At 40.3% G+C, this 22,085-nt stretch overlaps 1 protein-coding gene across 1 annotated transcript in view; it reads left to right on the top strand.

Annotated features, from left to right (window-relative positions):
• Positions 1-22,085, top strand: part of LOC127570344 (E3 ubiquitin-protein ligase HECW1-like) — a 315,832-nt gene that overhangs the window by 244,903 nt on the left and 48,844 nt on the right. Inside the window, 5 exon segments of the mRNA XM_052015802.1 lie at positions 3,330-3,413; positions 7,726-7,835; positions 8,517-8,637; positions 9,345-9,458; positions 18,079-18,231. Of these exon segments, the coding sequence (XP_051871762.1) occupies positions 3,330-3,413; positions 7,726-7,835; positions 8,517-8,637; positions 9,345-9,458; positions 18,079-18,231 (582 nt within the window).

Consider the following 22,085-nt stretch of genomic DNA (forward strand, 5'->3'; position numbering starts at 1 on the left):
GTACTGAATGTCAGACTAGGCTCGTGGGAATTAATGTTCCTGAGTACCAAAGTGATCAATGACGTTGAAGTGTATCCCAACATGATGAAAAAACTGTTTATAATTTGAGGATGTTCTTTCAGTTTTGAACCCCACCACAGACTTGCTCATCCCCACTTTAATAATAAGCCATGAAGCTTAATAACTATGGTCATGAATTCCTATGCAACTGGTCCTATTTCACTACTGTAATTTAGAGACTTGGGGTAATCTCTTTTGACTTGTGTTCACTGGGTTACCAGTGAGGTGTTGGTGGCAAACAAAGGAGCAGCTCCCACCAAGTTTTTAAACAGATGGGACTCCCTCATATCTGCTGCAAAGTAGATATTTTAAAGCTCAGCAGTAAATACTAATCTCCCACTACCATGTGGCAGAATGGACAATGTGTGGGTTGCTGCTCATTACATTTGCTGAGAAGGGACCTGGGGCCCATAAAATTTAATACTTGTTGTCAATACTTTTTTTTATATATATAAAAAATGTAACCAAGCAGTGGTAGCAACAACAAAATGGAATGATAACAGACTTGATCAGAATGTCTGTTTCAGTTTAGGATATTGTTAAACATTGAATCAAAGTTCACAAAATGTACTGCAAGTAAATCACCAAGCAGGGTAATGGAACGCAACCAGTTGGTCTGGATAAAAAGAATGCTTTTGAAAGGTGGTGTGAGTTAAATTGGGAAAGGATGATTTATCAGTCCTTTAGAGAACAAAAGAAAGCCTATGTTTGATTTGATCTTTTTTTCCTCTCCAAATGCTACTCTTTTAATTCACGGACTGACAGTAATATCCAACAACACCACTGCACTGATTGCTTGCAAGCTCCACATGTTGCATTCATTTTTAAGAGCGCTCTTGAGAAATGGATGATATCTCTTCCTGCCATCACAGGGTCATGATCCTGCCATTTGTTCTTTAGTTTGAAACATACAAAAAGCTCTGAAGTCTGATTCGGTGAATTTTGCAGAATTGCAGGAAGGTTACAGGATGGTAGGAGACCATTCAGCCCATTGAGACAGCGCTGGCTTACTGTAAGGGTAATCAGCAGCTCCATTCCCTGGCTGCATACTTGCCTTGTTCTTTTCTAAAGTCCACAGTGGAATCTGTCTCCCCCTGACAGTGTGTTCCAGATCTTTACTCACTGAGTAATTATGTTTCTCTTCATCTCACTATTAGTTCTTTTGCCAATCAATCTCATTCCTCGTCCTCTGGTTCCAGACCTTTTGACCAATGGGAGCAGCTTCTCTCTATCTTTTCTGTGGATCCTTCATGATTTTAAATATCTCTATTGGACTCCCACACAATCTCCTCTATTCCAAGGCAAACAACCCAGTTTTTCCAATGTATTCATGTAACCAAAGGTCATTCATCCCTGGAAGTATTCCATTAAGTCGCTTCTGCACACTTTCCAAAGTCTTTACATTTGTTTGAAGCTTTGTTTTATGGTTACTTTTAATCGGTCAAAGATGTTGACTGAAGAATTAACAATGCTGATTTTACGACCACCCACCATTGTTCCCCCTCACCCCCCCCTGCCCCTCGCCTGTCATCTCACTTGTTCAATGAGAGCCACACACTCGCATCTCCTCTACCAGTAAGATGACTTAAATTCTATTAGACACAGAGCAGGACTAAAAATAAGACCTATTGAGGGCAGATGACCTCTCTATGAGCCAGTCACCACTTGTACCTAGACATGAGATTAGCACCATAAGCACCTATGATGTAAACCACAAACTCAACTAAGCTTACACCAGTCAGTCGAGCCAACAGCTGCAGTGGCCTCGACTGACCTGAATGATGAGTTAGAGTTGGATGGACAAGGTCATCCATGATGGCCACTTGAGAACTGTGAATATAAAGTACGTGGAAAGCATATCAAGGAGTTTTTTTTAATGTAATTTGATTAATTTTTATTAACTTCGATAGCCACACCTCCTGACCTTTGGTGACCATTGCTGAAGACAGAAGGCAGAATGTACTTTTTTGTCATTTAAATTAAAGATATTAGCACTTTGGTATAATTTTACAAAGAGCTAATACATCACCTGATCTAACAGTGAGCCCAGAAAGTCCAGATACAATCTCTGAAGCATGACATTGAATGGCATCAGCAGGGAAGGTCCAATCCATGTGCTGTGTTAAACTTGATTAACGGGATATTCTGTAGTTAACCTCAACATCCTAGGCTAAGAAGTGCAAAATAAAGAATTGACACTCTCACTCCTGCAGGTCTGATTAGATAGGAGCAGGGTGGGGTAAAGTTTCTATCTGTGTGAGTGTAAGATGAGACCCAGGTGGAATGAATGCCAAGGTTAAATAATCTTTCTGAACCAGAATGAAGTATAGGCACTTGTGAGCAGTACAGAAGCATGAGAAAAAGCTTTGAGAATGTTCCACAACAACATCTTCAGCAAGTGAAGGGAATGTTTTATTTGTCTCCCCCACCTTCTTATTCTGGCTTCTGCCCTCTTCCTTTCCAGTCCTTCCTTTCCAGTCTCGGCGGAAACGTTGACTGTTTATTTCCCTCCATAGATGCTGCCTGACCTGCTGTATTCCTCTGGCACTTTTTGTGTATTGCTTCAGATTCCAGCATCTGGAGAATGTCTTGTGTCTCTGGAATGTTTTGTTTATTTTAATTAAAATATCAAATACAGAAAATGGTGAGCATTAATTTCTGCTAGCTATGTTTTAGCAAAAATGTAATGGTGAAGTTATTTTTGTGAGAGAAACAAATAGTAATAGAATGATACTTCTCTGTTCACTATTATAACAATATACTTTTCCTTTGTCGGATTTCTTTCCCTTGTTAGACTATTAGACTGAACACTGTCATATGAACACATTAAGGATTAATCCATTATTATGACTAATAGTAACCTGGTCTCCTAATAGAATATTGTGCTCATTAACATATTTATACATGCACTGGAATCACATGAAAATAGAAAGCTTAAACCATTCTGCACCTTGGCAAAACATGGGCAGTACTCCACCTTTGTGCATGCATGTATTTCTGATACATACTGTACTACTGAATTTCCAACATCATCTACTTCAGAATGAGCTTCATGCTAATAGCTCAGATGTTTGAAAATTAGTTTTAATGTGCGAGGTTCGTTTAGTAACACCAGTTTGCCTCTCATGGAGAGGAAATATTGAACCGTTTATGAAAAGAAATGTAGCTGAATAGATCCAGGTCATATTTGCCTTTCTCGTGCAATTATTAAACTATAAGCTACTGAGTTCCTTTCAAAAATTCTGTACTTCTATACGTTTTGATTTCAGGGAGAAAATCCATTATATTCGGACAGAAGGAACACTTGGTCTTGAAAAGCTGTCATGTGATGCAGATTTGGTTATTTTGTTGAGGTAATTTTATTTTGGTCTATTATTTTCCCTGACCCTCCTTAGTTGATCCTACCATTGACATAGTTCTGTGACTGCATCATGAACCGATGTATATTGAATATTATTTGAGAAAACTCAGTGAAATGCAGATCATGAAGCTGCTTTATTTTACAGATGGCAAGCAAACATACGAAGTAACATTTATAATCAAAGCTTTCTTACTTCAGTTCACTTTTAATCCCTCACTATTGCAAAAGAAAACAAAACAAATGTAATCAACTAATTATATATAATAAATAAATTAGAGGTCTGATTTAATTTTCCTAGTTGTCTGGTTATCACTAGCCCTTATCTTGAGTAGTGAATTTTCTCTCATTAGTTCAAGGCCCCTTTCCAAAACCAACAACTTAAACCAACTAAGCAGAACCAAAATTAATGAGAAAAAGATACAGAAATTAATGGGACTAATAGCCGACAAATCCCATGGATCTCCGGTTTTAAGAGGTGGCTGTGAAGACAGCCAATGTTTTTATTTTGATCTTCAAGAATTATCAAGATTAATTCCCTATGGTGCAGAGGGTACCAATCATAATTCTTCATTTGAACACTGGAGAGAGACAGAGAGACAATCCATATGCCACTTACCTTGATATCAGTAGAAAGGAAAACATTTATTATTAAGGGCATTCAGAATTCATGTTTGACAAACCAACTGGGCTTTCTTCATAGTGCGACAAGCTGCATACTTAGAGTAAACCAGTTGATGAGATAGATTTAGATTTTCAGAAGCTGTTCAGGCAAGTGTCGCACAATACATTCTTACACAAGATGGGACTCGTGATCATTATTATACTAGTATGGAATTCTTTACTCCGAGGGACTGCTGATGCTGAGTTCTTGAGTACACTTAAGACCAAGATGAGTAAGGGAATGGTGATAGTGGAAGACTAACCATGATTCAAAGGCCTGAGTTCAAATTCTGCCATGGAAGCTTTAAAATTTAAATTCAGTTAATAATCTGGTATTTGGAACATCAGTTCAATAATGTGGCTGCTCCAAGCAGCAGATTTCCATGAAGGTATTGTTACTGAAGTGGAGACATGTCACATATTGTTGATAACTTGCATAAGGATCACTTGCTGAATATTATGTCCTGCTGAGATTACTTTGTACCCTTACTTTTTCTGGCAGGACATATTGAGAGAGTAGGGAGGCACTCTTGATATGAAGGCTAGAGTAAAATCACTGTTGAAGCAGAGTCACTATATTCTTAAGTGAGTGAAAGAGACTTGTAAAGGACTATGAAGTAATAGCATGATGAATCACAGAGGTGGTATTGTACCGTTATAAGTGTTCTCTATTTAAATATTCAATATCACAATAAGGTTATTACATGGAAACCATTCATTTTGAGGTTGTTAAAGAAAGCAATTCAAATATGGATGCTTAACATCAGAGAGATCAACATTTCAGGAGTAATAGCTACAATAGGAACAAAAATTGAAACAAAACATCTGAGTAGAACACTGAAGTGGCTGCAATTGGGCACTTTGACTGATCCTCCAGGGTTTCCTTTGATCTTCCTTGATGTACCTTACATCTTTGGTGGGTAAGCTGCTAGGAAGGATTCTAAGAGATAGGATCTATGATCATTTAGAGATTCATGAACTGATTAGGGACAGCCAGCATGGATTTGTGAAGGGAAGATCTTGCCTCACAAGCCTGATAGGGTTCTTTGAGGAGGTGACCAGGAAGATTGATGAGGGTAGTGCAGTAGATGTGGTCTACATGGATTTTAGTAAGGCGTTTGACAAGGTTCCACATGGTAGGCTTCTTCAGAAGGTCAGCGGCCAAGGGATCCAGGGAAGCTTGGCCGTGTGGATTCAGAATTGGCTTGCCTGTAGAAAGCAGAGGGTTGTGGTGGAGGGAGTGCACTCGGATTGGAGGGCTGTGACTAGTGGTGTCCCACAAGGATCGGTTCTGGGACCTCTACTTTTTGTGATATTTATTAATGACTTAGATGAGGGCGTGAAAGGGTGGGTTAGCAAGTTTGCAGATGACACAAAGATCGGTGGTGCTGTGGATAGTGTGGAGGGCTGTCGAAGCTTACAGAAGGATATTGATAGGATGCAGAGCTGGGCTGACAAGTGGCAGATGGGGTTCAATCTGGAGAAGTGTGAAGTGGTAGACTTTGGAAGGACAAACTCCAAGGTGGAACACAAGGTAAATGGCAGGATTCTGGGCAGTGTAGAGGAGCAGAGGGATCTGGGGGTTCATATCCACAGATCACTGAAAGTTGCCTCACAGGTGGATAGGGTAGTTAAGAAAGCTTATGGGATGTTAGATTTCATAAATCGTGGGATCGAGTTTAAGAGCCGCGAAGTAATGATGCAGCTTTACAAAACTCTGGTTAGACCACACTTAGAGTACTGTGTCCAGTTCTGGTCGCCTCATTATAGGAAGGATGTGGAGGTGTTGGAAAGGGTGCAGAGGAGATTTACCAGGATGCTGCCTGGATTAAAGAGTATGGATTATGGGGAGAGACTAAAGGAGCTGGGGCTTTACTCATTGGATAGAAGGAGGATGAGGGGAGACATAATAGAGGTATACAAAATATTAAGAGGAATAGATAGAGTGGACAGCCAGCGCTTCTTTCCCAGGGCACCAACGGTCAATACAAGAGGGCATGGCTTTAAGGTAATGGAGGGGGGAAGTTCAAGGGAGACGTCAGGGGGAGGGTTTTCACCCAGAGAGTGGTTAGTGCATGGAATGAGCTGCCTGGGGTGGTGGTGGAGGCTGATACGTTAGTCAAGTTCAAGAGATTGTTAGATAAGCATATGGAGGAATTTAAGATAGAGGGATATGTGGGAAGAAGGGGTTAGATAGTCTTAGGAGTGGTTTGAAGGTCGGCACAACATGGAGGGCCGAAGGGCCTGTATTGTGCTGTATTGTTCTATGGTTCTATGGTACCATTAAACATATTTCTCCATTCAATAAAAAAAATCTTGTAATCTTTCCAGATTTTCCACCAGAATGAATTCCTTCCTTTATAATTTTCCCTTAATTATTAAATCCCTTTAAAATTTCAGTGTTGACTTACTGTGGTATTTAAATAATTATGTCAATCTGAAATCTGTGCATTGCTGGCAAGGCCAGCATTTATTGCAGTGTACTTTGTAGATGTCACACTCTGCAGTCTTGGTGTGCCAGTGGTAGAAGAAATGAATGTTTACATAAGGTGATAATCAGCCTGATTGAATTCGTGCTGCTGTTTGTGGAAACGGCAGACCTAGTTAATTGCTGAGGATGATCTAGTGCTACAGAGCTGGATACAATAAATGTTTTTTCACACATTTCATTTTGTATGTTCCTGGAAACACCTGGTTTCCATTTACAGACCGATGCTGTCAGATTTTTAATTATTTAGAACATGCAAATGCTGTATGTCAATTGCAGGTCTTCATTATGTTAGGTATATAAAAGTGGGATGTTATTTGAATATATAACAATTGCACTTGCTTCATATAAAAATACAGTAGAAATTCAATAGTTCCCAATTCCTTATCGGAAATTTTTTGAAAAGAGAATCGCTTAGAATTGATATGAGTAATAATACCATTGAAACCTACAGCAATCCATGACAAACAGAATTAAACACAGAAGCTCAGAAGTCACTGATATAAATACCCTACTGCTTCATGGGAGATAATATTGCAATCATCAGAGATGCAGCCAATGTAGAAATCATTTTTGTAATATAGAGCTTCATTGCCTTGAAATAAAATTTAAATATTAAGATTATTAAAAACATAAACAAATTTAACATTTTGCTTTAATTGTAAGAGTTTCCCTTTCACACCACAGATGTCACAAACACTTTTCCATAACATACAATGACTTAAATATGATGTATGTTGCCTGCTTTACGCTTCCTACTTTGCCAGCTATGAAAATGCTTCTGATTGATTGATTAGTTGGTTCTCTGCCTGTCATTTTGATGGACAGCACAAATCCCCGAAAGGAAGCAGCAAACTGCAGAGGTTAAAGCTCTGCAGACACCCTATTATAAGATCAGGATCAAGAACATTCCTTTGACACTGACCACAGAATCCAGCCAGTGTCTTTATTTGTTATATTTCTGAGTATGAAATCTTATTTATATTCCTGTATGAGAATTAAATTTAAAATTCACACTGCATTCTGAAAAGAAAATAGTTTTCTCAATACCAATTGGATCACCTATGCCTAGGACAATAAATTCGACTTTTGACACTCTCCAAAACTGATTGCCAAAGAAACCAAATGTGGATTTATGTGCTCTGTTTTCTTTTAGCCTCTTTGAAGACGAAATTATGTCCTATGTTCCAGCACATGCTTTATTTCATCCAGGATACAGCTACTCTCCCCGCTGCTCCCCTGGATCCTCACCTCAGAATTCCCCAGGTGAATTGGTTTGAACTTTGGGTTTAGTGTTGGAATTATATTGAAGTTTATCTACACATCATTGTAACCTAAGGCAAATAAACCAGCAGAGGTCATGCAGCTTACAATCGAAATGGAACTCGCATTCAAGGTAGTCATTTCCTGTAAATTAAACGAGCAACTCTTAAAACAGATATCTTATTGCATTTCATCTGGAGCACCACAGGTTCAACTGGTTTTATCCAATAGGTGAAAGCCTTCAGCAGTAGTTGCAATTATTGTTTCTTAGTATTAAATCTCACATTTAGAATGCGATCAAAGCCTAAGGATCTAAAATATTTTTGATAGCTGACCTGACCCTGATGCACATTGAGTCCCGTCAGGCTTAGATCAGATGGACTGGCTCTTAGGATTGTTCACCTCCATCCTCACAGGTTACATCAATCCACACCAGCAGAAGAGCGTTATATAAAATTATTTAAGAACCGATGTGTAGATGGGCACTAACTGACCAAGCAGATCGTGGCATTGTGCCATCTATTGCAATCTGTCTTGTATACTGTAGCTCAGACACCCAAGAGCATTCATGTCACAGAAATGAAAGTTCTGTGCTAAAATAACTGATTTTAATTGGTATCATAATTTGGAAACTGGAAATGAACTTAGGAGGGATGATAATTTTTTTCCATTTTTGTTTGCTAGGTATGCAGCGTGCAAGTGCAAGGGCTCCTGCACCATACAGGAGAGATTTTGAAGCTAAGCTGAGAAATTTCTACAGAAAACTTGAGGCCAAAGGTTATGGGCAAGGACCAGGAAAGATTAAGTAAGGGCACCACATCTGCAATTTCTTCATGATGTTGTTAATTAAATATACTTTACAAACTCACACCAGCAGCATGGAGCTTTGTGAACCAGAACCAAGTAGAAATTTGGGCATAGGGTTTAATTGGGCACCACTGAATTAATGGACAAAAGTTTTCATGGAGCAGATTGGATCACTACCTGGTGCTTGATGGGCACTTTCAGCGCATGAGCACCATGGCAAGAGCGTATGTTTGTGATAACTGCTCTATATACTGAGCACACGAGTAACCATTGGCTGTAAAACACTTTGGGACTTTCTAAGGTCATGATGAAATAACACATGAAGGCATATTTTATTCTTCCTTTGCAAAGATGCACCATCTTCATAAAAAGAAGCTCTTTATTTGGAGTGAGGGTAAAAGTATGTGTCAATTCCATTAAAACTAATGACAGATGGTTCAATCAACTGTGTTGTGTAGTTTCATTTTTAAAAGTGTCTTGTGAAGATGAGGCCCATTTAAGAGATATGTCATTAAGTGAAAAGCCCAATTCAAAAATGTACACACTTTCTCCAAGAAAAATAATTTATGGCTTTCTAAGTGGAGAATACATGTGCTTTCAATTACAAAAAAATGAAATTCCTTACAGTAAGAATCCCACTGGCAACAGTTCTGCCCACCCAGCTATTTCTATAGCCTCACTCTAGCTCTGCTCTATCCATTACAGGTTAATTATACGGCGGGATCACTTGCTGGAAGGTACTTTCAATCAGGTTATGGCTTATTCACGCAAAGACCTCCAACGGAACAAGCTGTACGTCACATTTGTGGGAGAAGAAGGGTATGGAGTTTCTTCATTAGATTGCCACTGATTGGACTTTGTTCAGTTTATTTTTGCATTACATTAGCAACATTATTCATCAATACTGTTGGGAAAATTATTGTAATCTTGTCAAAGTAACTATAGAAAAGCTGCCTTTGATCATTAAGCCCCTACTCCAAAATGTACCTAACTCTGACATATCTATTTGACTTCTGATAAAGGTTGCAAATTCCCAGTAAGTAATTATGACCTCATAATATGTCTAAGATAAGATTTCTTTATTAGTCACATGTACATCGAAACACACAGTGAAATGCATCTTTTTGCGTAGAGTGTTCTGGGGGCAGCCTGCAAGTGTCGCCATGCTTCCGGCACCAACATAGCATGCCCACAACTTCCTAACCCGTACGTCTTTGGAATGTGGGAGGAAACCAGAGCACCCGGAGGAAAACCACACAGACACGGAGAACGTACAAACTCCTCACAGACGGTGGCCGGAATTGAACCCGGGTCGCTGGTGCTGTAAAGCGTTACACTAACCGTTACACTACCGTGCCTGTATGAACTTGTATCAACACATATTTTGTACAACTTCACAGTTCAATATGATTTGAGATTAGCCAAATAATATGAAATCCTATCCAAATAACAGCATTCAAGAATGTATATATTTCATGAATCCATTCCTTATAATATAAATCCCAGGCAAATCCACAGGCATGCAGAGTCAATCCTGTATTCTCCTATATCAGCATATTTTTAACAATTCACTCTTCATGCAATAAGAATTGATCTCAGCTAGTCTTGTTTAATAAAATCTGATTCCAGGAGACTTAGTTTTCAATCTTTCCTAACCCTTTGCATCATGCAGAAATTATTCTCTTACTGGAGTCTTGGGGGTAAAATGTTGGGTGGAATTCTCACAGTAACTTTAACTGTGCTGGGAAATAAGTAGCTGACCACATTGAGAAATGTTGATGACAGGGTTGCATCGGGGCTCTGCTGTGGAGGGGACTATCCAATTTGCTTTATAAAGAGTACAACCATTGGCCATTTTTTCACAAAAAGTGCAGAGACAGTATGGGGACTCACTACTCTGAAATTTCTAGATGTATTGGGAGCTAAAATATTTGAGTGCTATATGCTGATTTGTGCAAAGGTACCAAACTCCATATGACTAGCTGTAGACTCCAATGGTAGGTTGCAATGAAGTAAGCATGATCTTCAAAGAAAAAGCTATATTTTTTAAAGAAGACAATGTCCTCTGTTCCACAAAGGATTGGCACAGCCTGCACACCTGGGGCAAACCTGAAAATTTAACAAATGCTGAGTTGACTACCATTTAGGACAGGGACATGCTTGCAGGAATATGTGCCCATCTGCCCTTTACAAATTAGGTAAAGTAAAACCACCGTAATCACATGCCAAAGAATTCTGGGGCAAGACACTTCAAATCTTGCTTACTTTGTAATGTTACTGCTACTGATAGCCCAGACTGAAATACAGTTGTGAAGAGATGATCTAGGCCTTGTTGATTAGCAATGCAGCTCACCGTCATAAAAACTGCAAGCTCACTGAATGCCCAACTAGTACAAACTGTTTTCTGTTGCATGACCTATAGAGACCTTTCTCACCCATCAATGATCATTCACTAACCAGAAAGGCAAGTGCTATTTTGAACTATTTAACAACTCTATTGGGACACATTTTTGATGTTACTACTGGTGCATTGCAACAGATTTCAGAACACTGGGAAGCATAGCATGTGAATGCTCCTATTTAAATTAGTTTTGTACTGTAAAATATTATCAACAGGAACATTCTGAGCACTGTGCAATCAGGAGAAATACATAATTACCTCCAAGCTCTCTACAAACTGGCAGTGAAGGGATGCATTTAATAAATCAGTATTTCACATCTGGGAGCACATCTTCAAACAGGATGACCAAACAGCTAGAGGAAACAGGTCTATTAAAAAGATAGTAGAGTTGGCTAACAGAAGTAAACTTGAGAATCATTTATACAATCATAGCCTGTGTCGAGAATTCCTTCCAGTTTCTGCCTCTTTGATTTTGGCAGAGTTTTGGCAACCTCATTCTTGTCATAGCAGTGCAGATAGATAGCCCTTCAGGGAAATTCCAGGGCTAATAAACAGAGCTTAAAGATTCAGAAAGACAAGATCATGCCTGAGCTATCACCTCAACTTTGAGAAATAAACAGTGCTGAGGATAGTTTTGTGCCAAAATTCCATGCAACTATTAGTCAAACTCAAAGCTGGATTCAGGATAAACCTTAGAATGACTGTAGATGTACAAAAACAATGTATTCACTGGAGGAATCATGTCAGGGATAAGGATGGAACTGAGGAGTCTTATGGTTTATTTATTTACATAAACAGCCTGGTTTCAGAAACTCACTTCAGATTTTTAGATATAATATGCTTGTGTAGAATATTCATCCATGAAGTTCAGTGCAGCCAATTGCAATGTAGTTCACAAGGAGGAAATAGTAGGCAACATATAAACTCCCTAAAAGGTGTTAAAATAGGTAAGGACGAGATTGATGGCAGTGTAAGAACTTTTAAGAGAATTTGTGCTAATCAAGGTCAAATAATGAAGAGTAGCAATCAATAGAGTTGACAGGATATTGAACCGTATAGCCAGATGGATTGGACACATGTCAGAAAAAACAGTATTTGAGTTTTCTAACACACTTGTCATAGCACACTTCGAATTCTGTTGCCTAGAGGTTCCACTGTACCCTAATGGGTGTGGTGGATGGGCACAATGACTCTCATTATACCTCTGCTGAAATCATTAGTTGTGTCCAGGCCCTTTGACCAGCCCTCAGCTTGGTATTGGTATTGGTTTATTATTGTCACTTGTACTGAGGTACAGTGAAAAACTTGTCTTACAAACCGATCTTACAGACCAATCTTACAGGTCAATTCATTACACAGTGCAGTTACATTAAGTTAGTACAGAGTGCATTGATGTAGTACAGGTTAAAAAAAACAATAACAGTACAGAGTAAAGTGTCACAGCTACAGAGAAAGTGCAGTGCAATAAGGTGCAAGGTCACAACAAGGTAGATCATGAGGTCATAGGTCAAAGTCCATCTCATTGTATAAGGGAACTGTTCAATAGTCTTATCACTGTGGGGTAGAAGCTGTCCTTAAGTCTGGTGGTACGTGCCCTCAGGCTCCTGTATCTTTTACCTAATGGAAGAGGAGAGAAGAGAGAATGTCCAGGGTGGGTGGGGTCTTTGATTATGCTGGCTGCTACATCAAGACAACGAGAGGTAAAGACAGAGTCCAAGGAGGGGAGACTGGTGTCTGTAAGGCGCTGGGCTGTCCACAACTCTCTGCAGCTTCTTGCGGTCTTGGGCAGAGCAGTTGCCGTGCCAAGCCATGATACATCCTGATAGGATGCTTTCTATGGTGCATCGGTAAAAGTTGGTGAGAGTCAAAGGGGACAAACCAAATTTCTTTAGCCTCCTGAGGAAGTAGAGGCGCTCAGCCCTCAGCTTATTTTCAACATTAAAATATGGCACCTGGTAATCCTTTCAGGGGCCAGGATTAGGTTTGTAGCCCTTTGCTGTGGTTGGAAGCATCAAGTCCTGCAGGTCAGAGGGTGGGCGATGGAAAATGGACTGAGGACCTGAAGCACAATAGATATGGGAGGGGTGGGGGGAGGGGGCGGAAGTCAGGCACTGCCAGTTCGCAAGTTCCCAACAAGTGGGTATGGATTGGAATCCACAGTTTCACGAGGGGGAATGGGGGATTATAGACAGAGACTGAAGGTGGAGTATTGATTATGGGACCTGGGATGCATGCATTTGTGGGGTGAGGAGGCAGAGAGAGGGTGGGGGAGCAATGATGGAGGTAGGGATGCCAAAGTTTGAAGGTAAATAATTCACTGACAAACAATGTACCAAAGGAACTCAGCAGGTCGAGCAACATCTGTTGGGAGAGAGGGAGGAATTGGTCCTGAAACAGGGTTTCGACCTGAACCATCGACAATTCCTTTCCCCTCACAGATGCTGCTCAGAGTACCTTCAGCAGATTGCTCATTGCTCCAGATTCCAGCATCTGCAGTCTCTTGTGTCTCCATTGACTGGGCATGTGTCCTAGCCTGCTGCTGCAATGGGTAACCCCAGTGACTCACGAGTGATTATTAAAGAAATGGATAAAGTAAGCCAAGCGATGTTAATACTTGCTATTAAATCCTTCAACTAGATTATGGTATCATTTCTATCATTTCTCTTTAAAGTGATGAGAAAGCATGATAAAGGAAAAAGTTATTTGGTCACTCAAACTCACATGTTCCATCTGCCATGTCCTGTTCCATTAACTTCTTTAGAGTAAAACATTCACAAAGCTTCTCCTTATCTTCAGAAATACATCAAACAAAAGGCCAGCTTGATGTTCAATAGTATTCAGCATTGACTGATTGCTCTCCTTAGTGTGGCACTTGTAAGATTACATGCCACACAAACCAGCACCATGTCACATCTCAAGCTGGAGACCTGAGCCCCAATTCCATTCACAACCAGCTTTTTGCCAACTGGACTTTGAACACATCTCTCACATGATGCACATGGGTGTATATTTTTTGTTCTGGGATATCTTAACAAAACCCTAAAACTAGGCTAGTCTCCCACGAGTCAACAGATTTTCATGATAACAGGTGAATTTCCTTTTTTGTTCCACTGTTGGAATGATTGAAGCCCCTTTTGCAATTGCCACTTCTAACTTCCTACCAAAGTTAAAATGGTAAAATGAGAAAAGCTCCAAGGAACTTTGCCCCCTGTAGACCTGTGTCAATGTTCGTTCAACTTAGATGGAGAGTGGACACACAAGAGAGACTGCAGAACTGGAATAAGCAAGCTGCTGGAGGAACTCAGCAGGTGAAGCAACATCTGTGGAGGCAAAGGGATGGTCGATGTTTCAGGTCATGACCTCAATCAGAACTGAGAGTGTAGAAGGAATGTTATGAACTCCAGTTGAAATCCAATGGTATGAACATTGAATTTTTCTAATTTCAGGTGACCCCCAACCCTTGTTTTCCTTTCCCACTCCTACCACTCCACCTAGGTTGTCTCTCCCTTTATCCACCTTCCCCACTTCCATCTGCCCATCACCCATACACATGTCCACCTGGGTTTCTTCTCTCCTGCCTACCCTTCCTATCCCCTCCCCCACCTGGCTCCATCTGCTCATTTGTTTTTCTGATCTACTTCCACCTATCACCCACCAGCCTCGGTCTCCACACTCCTCCTCTCCTCCCCACCACCCGACCTGGTTCCACCTGCCTGTCATCCCCCTTACCCCCACCTCCCCCCCCCCCAACCGCCATCTAGTTCCACCTATCACCTACCAGTCCCTGTCTCACCCCTCCCTCTCACCTCTTTATACTGGCTACCTTCCCTCTTCACCCTCAGTCCTGACTCAGGGTCAGGGCCCAAAACTTCGACCATCCCTTTGCTTCCACATGTGTTACTCGACCCATTGAGTTCCTCCAGCAGTTTATCTTAGATGGAAAGTAAATGTTCCTCATATAGTCAAAGAGCCAAACGGCACAGAAACTGACCCTTCAGCCCACCCTGTCTGTGCTAACCATCAAGTACACATCTATACCAATCCTGTTTATCAGCACTCGATCCTAAGCCTTCTATGCCTTGGTCATGAGCTGGACTAGATACTTCTTAAATGTTGAGTCTCTGCCTCCACCACCCTCTCAGGTAGAGCATTTCATTGTCCACCAGCTTTTGGGTAAAAAAGAATTCTTCCTTATATCCCCACTGAACCTCTTGCTCCTTACCTTAAACCCATGCCTTCTGCTTATAGTTACGTCTGCTATGAGGAAAAGTTTACTTCTGTGTCCCCTATCTAAGCCCCTCATAATTTTCAACAAATCTTTCAAATCCACCACCCCCCCCCCCCCCACCATCCTCCCCACTTCAAAGAAAACAAACCCGGCTTATCCAGTCGCTCTTCATAACTGAGAAACTCCATCCCAGGGAACATGCTGGTGAATCTCCTCTGCACCCTCTTCAGAGCAATCACGTCCTTTCTGTACTGTGGCAGCCAAACATGTACACAGTATTCCAGTTCTGGCCTCACCAATGTTTTATAAAACTATACCATAACTTCTCTGCTCTAATATTCCACGTCCTGGCTAATGAAGGCTAGCACTCAGTTTGCCTTTACCAATCTATCTACATGTGGCTGCTACCTTCAGGAATCTTTGAACTTGTACTCCAAGGTCCCACTGTTCCTCAATACTCTCTAGGGCTCTGCCATTCATCGGGTATGTCCTACCCTTATTTGACCTCCCAAAATGCCTCACTTTGCACTTTCACAATATATTTTCTATTAATGCAAATCAAGACAAATTAAAAAGTGAATCCAATTAGATCCTCTTCAGAAATAAAAAAGAAAGACAGAAACAGTGATGCACAAATTTAACAACCTGTAAAATATCTTTGTTTAATAAATTAATATCATTGGGGAGCATACCAATTGGGAAAAATTGCTGAGCCTTGCCAAAAGTATGAGGGAGTGGCATTAGAGTAAACGATGGTGACATTACAATTCAATGAGCCTGTCTTCATTAGAAACAAACTCTGCTTCAATTTGATTCTGACAACAAGCCAGCATTTTCTAAACAATAGGCTAATGTGGAGGCTTGGTGGGAAAAGAAATGCTGCATATTTAGTATGGTTGATAGCAACCCGAGCTAGTGACAGAGAGCAATGCAAGATATCGCAAAGTGGCAGAATATAACTTCATCCTGGCAAATTTACAAAATGTGAGTTTCTAATCTTGGGAATCCCATAAGCAGCAGCCAAAGCTACTTTCCCACAGGAAGGGGGTGTCAAGCTGCAGGCCCTGTTGAGAGGGCATTAACAAATTCTGCAGGCAAGTCATTTATCATGAAGAGTGACTGAGTGCATGGACTTGATCAGTTGATCAGAATGAGTCAATGATTTTTTTCTGGGATTTTGGTGGTGCTGGTATTATCCATCCCTAAATGCCCTTGAGAAGATGATGGTGAGTTTCCTTCCTGAAGCACTACAGTCCAACTGATGCAACTACAACTACTGCACCACTCAGTAGGGAATACCAGATTTTACAGTCAGTGGAGATGAAGGAACAACAATAATTCAAGTCAGGATAGTGTGCATCTTGGACGAGAACCTGCAAGTGGTGGCATTCTCATGCACCTGCCTCCCTTGTTCTTCCAGGTAGTGAATGCTGTGGTTTGGAAAGTGCTGTTGGAAAATGAAATACTCTAGAAAATATGTGAAGGTTAAGTTATATCTGACTAGTCAAGTTGAATTCTAAAGTAGATGACCAGCAAGTACATATGAATGTATGTACTTGCCAGGTGTTGTACCAAGAGATCTAGACCAGATCTCAGCTTTTTATCAGATGTGTGAAGAAGCAAAGAGTCTGTGGATAAGGAGGTGCTGTTGTGCTTATGGTAGGAGGAAGTTACTAAGTGATTTCGAGGATGGAGGAGCTAAGTGGGTGAAAATAGTTTGGCAAATATAGTTTAATATAGAGAAGTATGTGGTAAATCCAGAACTGAGGGTGGCAAATCAGAATAGAATTTTGTAGTTCTGCTCCGTAAGCAGCATTTGATACAAGGATAATTGTTAATTTTAGATTTGAGACTGATAAGAGTTTTGTTAAGCAAAGGTATTTAGAAATATGGGGGAATGGCAGGTACAAAATGTTGTATTGCAGATGATCTCATTGAACAGTGGAACAGGCTTTGGTAGGGTGGATAAGTACTAAATAGCCTTCTCTTGCTCCAGTGCTTTTAATAGTGAGATATTCAGAGCCAAGCATCGTGCTTTGGTAGTCCGCATACATAAATCACTAGAACCTGATGAATAGGTATAGAAAATAATAAATAAAACACTAAGGGAATCTTGGCCTTCACCTCAAATGAGCTGCAATTCCAAACTGAGGAAGATGTACAGATCTTGGTAAGACACCTTCTGGAGAAGGGTATCCAGGTTGAAAACTGATGGTAAAAACCTGGGGCAGGCATGGTAGTGTAACAGTTAGCGTAACTCTATTATAGTACCACCGACCCGGGTTCAATTCCGGCCACTGTCTGTAAATAGTTTGTATGTTCTCCCTGGGTCTGTGTGGGTTTCCTCCAGGTGCTCCAGTTTCCTCCCACATTCCAAAGACGTACGGGTTAGGAAGTTGTTGGCACCGGAAGTGTGGCGACACTTGCGGGCTGCCCCCAGAACACTCTACGCAAAAGATGCATTTTACTGTGTGTTTTGATGTACATGTGAGTAATGAAGAAATCAAATCAAATCAAAAAAGACCAGTTCACATGGCCGAAACATACTGGTCTTTCACATGAAGACCTCAGGCAGGTTGTGGAACTGCCCACTGTGAGCCAGTGGCTATTAACAGAAGGGATAAACTTGATATTAGAGGATGAGGCAACTGAATTATCTAATTAAATTGAAAATAAATAAACACAGAAAACTCTTTCAGAACCACCCAGCTTTATTGTTAGCATTTGAACTTATTTAATACATGAATATTCCAAGATGTTTCCTCCTACCTGTATATTGTGCTAAATTTTGTTATGTGTTTCCTTTACAGTCTGGATTACAGTGGACCATCAAGAGAGTTTTTCTTCCTCTTGTCACAGGAGCTATTCAATCCTTACTATGGTTTATTTGAATACTCAGCCAATGACACATACACCGTGCAGATCAGTCCGATGTCAGCATTTGTAGAAAATCACCTGGAATGGTAATGTTTATTCTTTCTCTACCCTTGTTGATCCCAAGAAAAACGTCACCGAAGCCACATTTCCCATAATTTTAATGCTCAGTGTTAGAATGATGGACTCTTACAATGATAGATTATTACAGTGCAGAAAAGAGGCCACTTGGCCCTGAAAATCTGTGCCAGCTCTCTGCAGAGCAAGCTCATCAGTTCTTCTTTGCTGCTAGCTCTGAAATTTATTTACACTCAAGTGCCTGACTAATTCTTTATTGAAAGTCCTGACTGATACTGTTTCCATTTCCCCGTGACTTCCAGAACACAGCTACCTTTGTCAATCCATTGTGAAAAGTTTCCTTTTCTTATTTACCCATTTCTCCCTCTGATTTATTCTGTGGTTCACGCTGAGAGTGAAAGTGGCTTGAATCGTGATTTACCCTATTAATCATAATTCTTATGTTAGGTATTCTCTGAAGAAATGAATGCAGATTTTTCTCCCTGTTCTTGCCAGTATCTTTGTTATTCTTATTTGATATCTACCAAAGAATTAGAAGACCTTCTGTCTGACGATGCTCCCTTGAACTGGCTTACTAGAGCTGCACGGAATGGAGGGCAGGAGTGGGGTGGGATGGGGTTTGAGGTTCAGCATTCGGGTTGGGATTGTGAGACAAAAAGTGTTGAGGAAGGCAGTGATGACTTGTCTTAATCCCTTTGGGGAAAATGGCTCACTATTAAATATAGATATTAAATTCAGATACTTGGCATCTTTTCAATATTCGGAGTAACATTTAAATATAAAATAGGGTAGATATGAATCCCTTCATGGTGCCAAGCCATTTTGTGAGTGTTGTTACTATTTGAAATAAATTTATGGGATGAACTTCAGGGGAGTTCTTCCATTTGTTTGTTGTAACTTAGCCGGAATATCTGTGGTAACACCCAGAAAATGGTGGAAATATACTGTATGCAGTTTGCATGCCAGCTTTACGCTCAGCTGGTTTTAATGGTTTGAGAGTATAAACATTTTTGCAAAGACAACATCAAAAGTTCTGACAGTTTCATACATCATAAAACTATTTTTTAATATATTGTCAGAATTCAGTAAAATTGTTCAGTTCCACCATCTGCAGGCCTTAACCTAAAAAGAATTAATAGATAATGAAGAGCATACATTCAGATGTCCTGATAACTTCAATGATCACTCTGCACTATTTTGCCCTATAAGTGCAGTAGATTCCATTCAATGCAAATAGTGAAGGCCTGGGATGATTCACTGTAGACATTGTTATAAACAGATTAAGTTGGTGTTGCATTAAAGTAATTATTTTTTATTAGTTTTCTGCCCATTATTAGTGAGAACTGTCTTGAAATAAGAGAATAGCTTTGTAATGAGCAATGGCTTTTAGTGATGAGCCCTCAAAACAAAGTTATCGTATCACAGCAGATAATACATTTCATTTGAGACACTTTTAATGCACAAAGCCAGATCCTTTTTTCCCCTCTTTGTCTTAATCATGTTGCTCTTGGCTGCTAAGGAGAAAGTAGAGCAGTAGGATTAACAGCTGCTGAGAAGATCACACTGACATTAGTGACCTTGGCCAGAGATCACAGTACACTGCTAATTTACCTACATGTCATGGAAGCAACCCTGACCCAGCATTCCCCACATCCTGAGAACAACATAATTAGCAAATAAACAACTCATTTCTAACAGTTCACATATCGGAGTTGCAACCAGAGATATAAAGAGGAAGATGCTCTTTAGACTCGAGACAAATAGCTGATCATGATCTATTGAGTGTCTCCCGATGGTGCCATTCAGTGACCCCAAATGTGAACTTTACTCAGGATCAAGGAGCTAATTCAGTAACTAATTAGTCAGTAGAGTTGGAACCGAATACCTGTCGTCCCATCTGAGTTTTCTGATGCCAAAATTTCTCCACCAGGTATTTGGAAGCTAACTTGACCCTCTGAGATAATCACAAGAATCTTTTGTCAGGACTGAACTGACCTGGGTCTCTGACCTGAGGCATTGACTCTGTTTCTCTCCCCACACATAGGGCCTGACTGGCTGAGTATTTCAAGCATTTTCTACTTTTGTTCAAGAAAGAAAGGCTTTTTCTAATGTCTCACTAAGGCTTATGGGGAGTTGAGTCCTTTATTTTTTTTCAAAGAAAGCCTTTCTACTGACAAGAAGCTGACTAAATAATCTTCAACCATCAGATTACATGCATCATGCTTGGCCTTAAAATTATCCAGTTTTTCCTTGGCATAACTTGAAATGGCAAATATAAGTGATGGTTTTCATTAAATGAAAATGATTGGGGTAGGCCATTTCTGGTTTCCACACTTTAGGAAGGATATGATTGCACTGGAGAGGGTGCAGAGGAGATGAGTCTCCAGGATGCTGCCTGGGATGAATTGTTTCAGCTATTGGGAGAGACTGAATAGATTGAGTTTGCTTTCTTTGGAGCTGAGAAGGTTGAGGGGGTGTCATGATTGAGGCATACAAAATTATTTGTGACATAGAAAGGGTAGGTATTGCATCACTTTTCCTCTTAGAAGAGGTGTCTATGACCAGATGGTATAGGTTTAAAGGAAGGCACAGGAGATTTAGAGGGGATTTGAGGAAGAATTTTTCTCACCCAGAGGGAGTTTGGAATCTGGAATGCAATGCCCGACAGGGTGATGGAGACAGGTACTCAAACAACATTTACCACAGTATTGTTTTCTTGCAGTAACCCTCTATTCTTTGAATCTCTTAATATCCAAAAATCTGTCTATCTCTGTCTTAAATATACTCCATGACAAAGCTCCCACAGCTCCCCTGAGCAGAGAATTCCTAAGAATCGCTAGCCTCTAGCGAATAAAATTCTTCTTATCTTCTGAGTGGCTGACGCTTTATTTTGAGACTGTGATCCTCATTCCATGCACCCAAGGCAGGGAAAATATTAACCTTGTCAGGCATCAAATGATTGTGTGCACTTCACTGCAATCAGCTCCTGTTTTTGTAAACTCAAGAGAGAATTGACCCAATCTGTTTAATCTCTCCTCGTGTAACAAACTCACTATCCTAGGAGTCAACCTACTGAACCTTCACTGATTTCTCTATCCTTCCTTTGGTAGGAAGATGAGATCTGTATACAGTATTCCAGGGCCCTATATAATTGGAACAAGATGTCTCTACTCAAATCAGTCATAGAATCATACAGCATCAAAATAGGCTGTTCGGCCCCTTGTGTCCACTCTGACCAGTGGTCACCCATCCATATTAATCCCATCTTCCAGCACTTGTCCTGTAACTTTCCACGTCTAAGTGATTTAAATGCTGTCAGCGACTGCAAAATCCTTTTGTAATAAAGGCCAACATACTGTTTACCTATCTAATTGTTTGTGGTTCTTGTACAAGGACACCCAGGTCCCTCTGAAAACCAAAACCTATCGATCCCTTATCATTTAAAAAATAGTCTGCCATTTTAGTTTTTCTATCAAAGATGATGGCTTCTGTCTTTTCTACTTTATATTCCATCTGCCAAGTCCATGCTTATTCACCTAACCTGCTCAAGTCTCCTTAAAACCTCTGCATCTGCCACACTGCCATCTAGTTCTGTAATGTTAACAAATCTGTAGATATTACATTTGGTCCCTTAATCATTGCTATCAATTGTGAATAGCTGGATCCCAGCACCTATCCCCACAGCACCCCACTAGTCAAACCTCTCAACCTAAAAATAGCTTACTAATTCCTACTCTTGAATTTTTGTCCATTCACCAATCCTTATTCCACACCTGTAAATTATCACCAAAACAATGCCCTCTAATTTTGTTTAATGATCACCTACCAAAGTCCTTCTGAAGGTCCAAATACATTGCATCAGCAG

The sequence above is a fragment of the Pristis pectinata genome, chromosome 5 (assembly GCF_009764475.1).
Source record: "Pristis pectinata isolate sPriPec2 chromosome 5, sPriPec2.1.pri, whole genome shotgun sequence".
In the NCBI taxonomy this organism is placed as follows: domain Eukaryota; kingdom Metazoa; phylum Chordata; class Chondrichthyes; order Rhinopristiformes; family Pristidae; genus Pristis; species Pristis pectinata.